Source organism: Oryzias latipes, chromosome 6 (genome assembly GCF_053564925.1).
Source record: "Oryzias latipes strain Hd-rR chromosome 6, Olatipes_Hd-rR_3.1".
Classification (NCBI taxonomy): Eukaryota; Metazoa; Chordata; class Actinopteri; order Beloniformes; family Adrianichthyidae; genus Oryzias; species Oryzias latipes.
Window position 1 is genome coordinate 8,851,620 of NC_136242.1, and position 6,185 is coordinate 8,857,804.

At 44.0% G+C, this 6,185-nt stretch overlaps 1 protein-coding gene across 4 annotated transcripts; it reads left to right on the plus strand.

Annotated features, from left to right (window-relative positions):
* Nucleotides 1–63: 63 nt before the first annotated feature.
* On the plus strand, nucleotides 64–4,202 carry borcs5 (BLOC-1 related complex subunit 5). Of its 4 annotated transcripts, none has more exons than XM_078948381.1 (5): nucleotides 64–203; nucleotides 302–391; nucleotides 493–639; nucleotides 2,126–2,283; nucleotides 2,533–4,202. In XM_078948381.1, the coding sequence occupies exons 2-5, from the start codon at nucleotides 334–336 to the stop codon at nucleotides 2,764–2,766; spliced, it is 597 nt and encodes a 198-aa protein (XP_078804507.1). In that variant the 5' UTR covers nucleotides 64–203; nucleotides 302–333; the 3' UTR covers nucleotides 2,767–4,202. The 4 variants fall into 4 exon arrangements, with proteins under 4 accessions (XP_078804507.1, XP_078804508.1, XP_004069432.1 ...); XM_078948382.1 differs by having other exon boundaries at nucleotides 496–639; XM_004069384.5 differs by having other exon boundaries at nucleotides 183–391.
* Nucleotides 4,203–6,185: the final 1,983 nt, after the last annotated feature.

Below are 6,185 nucleotides of genomic sequence, written 5' to 3' on the forward strand. Positions count from 1 at the left end.
AGTACAAAGAAACCTAATGCGGAAGTGCATTTACCGAATCGAAATAGGTTCTTCCGCTTTTATCTACATCTGGACTAGTCTACTACTTGATTTTTACAATGAGATTAGATGAAATGCTACACATGAAGCGTTCTCCCTGGTACGAGCGGCTCCACAGCTGAACAGTTTAAACTCAGGCGTGTTCGGTTTAGCTGACTCGTTGGGTAACTACTATGCTACAAACTGGAGATGCTTTAAAATATTAATAATACTCTGAGCATGCATTGATCTGTGGTGATCAGCTGCTGTTTGGACTTTAAAGCTGGTTGTTCTTTGAGTATTGGCGTCAGCATCATGGGAGCCGAGCAGAGCGCAGATTCGGAGCACAAACATCTCGATTACAGCTCATCGGGTAAGAGAGAGAGACTCCCCTAAAACTAACCCAGAGTTTGTTTGATTGTGTTCATCGATAGGCTGACTGACTAAAGTGATATTTATGTGTTACTGCTGCAGCAGCAGCCCCGTCCCCTGCTAAGCAGAAGGCAAAGATGGATGACATTGTAGTCGTTGCTCAGGGGACTCAATCCATGAGAAACATCCACAACGACCCTGACGTCATCAAGCTGCAGGAGATCCCCACGTTTCAGCCTCTATTGAAAGGTAATTTTACAAGAGACTCAGTCATTTAGACTTCCAGTGGTTCCTGGCCTGTAGATTATTTATGCTCTGCTGTTTCTGTAACTTTCCAGTTTAACTTCAATGCTTTTTATAGTTTTTGTATAAACCTGACACTTTTTAGATGTAAGAATTCAGTTGATGTATTTTCCTTTCCTTTTCATCTGCATTACTCACTAAATTAGGATTATAGGGGAAAAGTCACACAGTGTTTGTTTCACCTCACAGATTTTAGGGATGGGGAGGCAGTGGCATGGGGGGGCAGCAGCCTCATTTTGTCCACATAATGGTCTCACTGTGTTCAGTGTGTCTGACTTATTGGAGCCAAAACCAAAAAAATCCAAAAGAAAAACCTTTCGGTGTGGCATCCATTTTAACATTGTGTGGGGATAAAAAGCTGATTTTGTCAGTAAGTCATTCAAAGTTCATCATTCAAACAGCCATGAACACATGACTTTGTTCATCTGACGAGCAGCACCACCTGGACGTAGCGCCCTCGGGTCGGTAATGTAACCAACTTTTGAATGAAAGACGAGCGTTGTAGGTGATTTTACTGACACGTAGACACGGCCATGAATGTTTGCAGTGGACACAAGACCATGTGACCTGGACAAAGCAGCAGTGGTCTACCGTCCTGTTCACTGATGAGTGTCCTTGTGCAGAAACGATGATTGTCAGTGTTGATGGAGAAGGCGAGGTGAGCGAAACGCAGAGGTCAACCTTTGGTGAACCCTGGAGTCAGAGCAAAACTGATTGGGTTCTCGTTGATGGCCCAGTTACTGAACGTTCTGATCTCAGAGAAATCGTTGATCCCATCATCATTCCACCAGCACACCCCCAACTTTCTATTCACGGATGACAATGCTCCACCGCATGGGGCCAGAATTGTCACAGCTGGACTTCAGGAAGTGGGACTGCCAAATATGGTTTGGCCAACAATGACCTCTGACCTGAACCTCATAGAACCTCTACTTCAGCTGCAACCAGCTGAAGTAGAGACTGGATGATCAGACCCCCAAGTGACCTGGCAGAACTGCTTGTAGCACTTGTAGAGGGTGGAACGCCTCAGAACCACATCATGAAGCTAGTGAGGAGCAGGAGACGTCACTGTCAAGCTGTCATTGCAGAAAATGGTGGAAACACCCGCCATTGACATGGTCATTTGGTTTGTCATTTGGAGCTATTTTTTATTATTGTCTTATTTTTTGGGGTCATACATACTTAAATTCTGTTTCTTCTCATTCATTATTAGTAATATCAAATGGAACTTTGATTCATTTTGTTCAAATTCAAACCAAGTAGGAAAAGCATCCATGTAAAAAACTATATCCCTGACTTATTGTGAGTAGTTTGGTTTATTTCTGTGTAATGTGTTGCTCATCTCACTGCTCAGCACTTCCAACTGAAAGGAGTGTGATTACTCCCAGATCTTCAGCGTCCCTCAGCCTTTCATTCATTTTCACCTCTGCAGGAGTGCTGAGCGGCCAGACGTCTCCTAGCAGCCTGAGTCTGGAGAGGCTGGACGCCGCTCAGGTCCTCCAGCTCTGCATCCGCTACCAAGACCACCTTCACCAGTGTGCCGAGGCCGTGGCTTTTGACCAGAACGCCCTGGTCAAAAGGATCAAGGAGGTCAGGCTTTTCCAACTTTCTAATCTCAGCTGCAACGACCACTGTCTACGTACGTCTGCGATGTAAAGAAGAACTCAGAAAGGCCATTTGGAGCTTAATGTTGTTAATATATGGCCTCCATCATTAGCAAAATGCTACAAGAACAAGTTAAAATCCCCCCAAACTGGATTTTCCTTGGTGTGGGTCCTTAAAAACACATTTTTCTGTTTGTGTCACTAAAAGCCCCCTCCTTTTCATGTTTCTTTTAAGATGGACCTGTCAGTGGAAACTCTGTTCAGCATCATGCAGGAGCGGCAGAAACGCTACGCCAAGTACGCGGAGCAGATCCAGAAGGTGAACGAGATGTCCATGATCCTGCGGCGCATCCAGATGGGCATCGACCAGACCGTCCCGCTGATGGAGCGCCTCAACAACATGCTGCCCGAGAGCGAGCGCCTGGAGCCCTTCAGCATGAGAGCCGACGGCGAGGCCGCCACCAAGTAGCCTGACGGGGGCGCCATGGAGTCCTCTGCGCTGGACGATGGGGGACGGAAAAAACTCGCCAGGCTGTTAAAAATGGCACTGAAGCTGAATGGACGTCCTGTTTGGATCATGCATCCCCTGGGACGTGACGTCTCTACTAATAAACTGTTCGTACACACAGAGTTTAAGCAAAAGACGACAGCGTTTCAACATTTCTGTTGTTTTCAGTAATGTTCTGCATGCAAAATCACCACAACATGAACTGCTCTGACTGGAACAGAGAACTCCGACCGCAGGAAGTCGCCTTTTATCACAATGTGGACGCCGCCGTGTTGGAGCCAGATGACGTCAGTAAGCAGGGACTGCTCCAAATCGCTCAGAGCCAGAATTTCTATGGCTCACCAAACAGGAGTGAGCTTTTTGGAAGGCCACACCCCTGCCACCATTATTGAGGCACCTGATTGGTCAGTTTATAACTTGAATAACTTGCACTAGAAAAAATGAGGATTATCAAGAAGACGTTAAAAAAGGGTATCAGATCAAGAATGTTTCTTCTGACCAATAGAATGACTGAGTATCAGCGGTTTATTTTTCTATAGAAGTCTATGGGACTTCTTGGAGCCAGTGGCTACTTCCTGTTTGGAACCCCAGAAGGGAGGGGTCACTCAGTCCAGTTCTCACATACGGTCAGTGCTGATTCCTCAGGTTTTTATGTAGCAGAGTTAAACTAAGAGAATTTATCACATATCCACATCAGCACAGTGTGTTTTTTAACCTTCAAGGGACAATTCAGATCAGGGCTGCTCCTTTCTGGTCCTGGAGATCTTCCACCTTGCCCGTTTTCCAGAGCTCCGCCCCCTGCTAGCTGCTGATGAGCTCAATCAGACGTCCCACATTCTGATTGGATGAACACGCTTGGTCCAGCTGTTCAGCAGCAAGCAGTGCAGGGAGAGATCTCCAGGAGCAGGAACGAGCAGCCCTGACCCAGAGTCGCCGACCAGAAGCCTGTTTTTGGAATCCATGCTCACATCAAACCAGGACAACACTCAACACAGCCAGGGTTTGAACCAGAACCTTCTACACCACTCTGCAGCTTCACTAAGATGCTCAAACACCCACTGTTGTAAATTTGTTCAGGCACTGCTGTGAATTACTCTCTGTTTAGTACAGGCATGTGTGTGGACGAGCGGGGTCCTAAGGAAAAAACAGGGAGGGAGGGGAGCAGGCAGGCCACATGTGGCAAGGCTGGGAAGAAAACTGAAGATAAAAGTTGAAAGCGTTCATCTTGTCCTGTGCTCTCTGATCAGAGGATGTAGAAGTCCCAGTCCGAGGAATATAGTGCCTCCTTTATTCAACACCCACCTTAATGAAAATTGTGTTTTTAACTTGTTCTTTTGGCATTTTTGGGATGATGAAGGAATGTGTGTAGAAAATTGAGGTAAAAACTGCATTTCTGAGTTTATTGTTTATTCTAATTTTGGTAAATGAGGAACTTCTGAACAAATTGCCTTTAACCCTTGTGCTATCTTAGATGGCCCCACCCTTACATTGACGTGTTCTCCCTACCATGACAAAGGTGGAAAGATTTCATGTAATCCATGGACACCAGTGAAGATCACAAATCATTGAAGAAAAAAGGTTCAGCCCACTGTCTAGTGGGTCTAGATGACCCAACTCCCAATGGTAAAGTGCCTAGAACAGCACAGGGGTTACAAGATCTGATTTGTGATGTAGAATTTACACTGGGCGGGCCACAAGGGAGGGGACGGGGGGCATGGGGTTGCTATGCCAACAGCCCACAACTCAAAGGTAAGTTTCTAATGAACTCCTGCTGCTCTGCAGAAACTATGTCATAGAACACAACACAGGTTTTTGGATTATGGCAAAATAAAAAAACGGCATAATCCGAATTTAAAAGACCACCAGGAACATTTTTAGAGTAGATCAAAAGATGATCGGAGTGGAACTTTAATGATTTAATGCTTTCAAGAACGTACAAAGGATTTCACGGGTTTCTTCTCTGGACAGAATGGCTGTCAATTATTTGTTCAAATCCAATTAAAATACTTTTTTTTCCCCCTTCGATTAAACTTAAATAAATCACGATTTTTCCATTGAGAATTTTAATTGATTTTAGAAAAGTGTTTTTCTGAGTGACAATATAGAATCATTTTCATACAGATCACTTCTGAGACTCGTCCTTGTTTTTTAAATTATCTGTAAATCCAGCAGAAACATGGAGTAACATGTGTAACTCTGCAAAATGTCCAGCAGATGGCGCCAAAGTGCGACTTTTTCTTCTGGTGCTGGAACCGACACACAGTGATGAGTCAAAGCTGAAACACCACGCGCCTGCAGCTTCATTAGCTTCACCCACACATTAAATCGTTTCCCCCAGAACAATTGCATAACACTGTTGACCACAGATTTGGGGACAAATAAAAATACAACAAAAAAGTATTTTAGGAGGAAGATTAGAGTCGCTGCTTTTTCTGCTTGAGCCTGAGTTCTGCATGTTGTTGAATATTTCATAGACTCAAACATTCAGATCCCAATTACACCTATAAATGGGATCCTCGCTCGCTTTAGGCCGCAGAATTAACCCGAGTTATTGGCATGTGGTTCAGAAAGCGGAGACAAGTTTTCTCACAAAATTCAAGCCGAGCCCTTTTGATTTGTTATCGCCTTTCATGTGTAAATGAAAATGTCTTAAATGGCCTCGGGGATATTGTTTGAACACTGCAGCTGAGATGGAAATTGTTGCTGCGCTCTATGGTGCAGCTCTGGAGAAGTTCCTGCTGTAATGAAGAGCAGCTCCTGACGCTCAGAGCTGGATATTAACACCACAAGATGACACAATACTATCTGCAGCCAGGAAATTCATTCTCTGAAATGAAAGAGAAATCCAATTTCCTCTGTATACCTCTCATTTGAATAAATCAAATGCTGCTTTGCTCCTATAGTCCCTCCTGTTTTGCAGCCTCAAAATTAGAACCACAAAAACAAGCCGGAGCTCCTTATCCACGCCATCTCGGAGGCTGAAGTGTCATTTCAGCGATTGAAGAGCAGAAATCTGGACTTTTAGACAATAAATGTTCTCAAAACAAGAAATTCTGATTAAAAAGACTAGATTTTAAACTTTTTGTGTCTTTTTTTGTAGCTTAATTAGTGACAGTATGAATTTTCTTACTTTAAAAAAAAAAAAAAGTCTCTTATAAAATGTCCAGCGCACACATCAGTGATCTGTCCTGTTTTCATCATGAACCTGAAGGATTCACACAGTAACAGTGAGGCACATTTCCATAAAAGAATTGAGAAATGAACCTGGTAGGCGGACTCAAATGACACTTTGACTTGTTTGAGGTAAATATTTATTTTCTGCTTTCTCCATTTCACATGCAAATCGGAGGCATCTTTTATTTCCCCGGAGGTGAAACTCC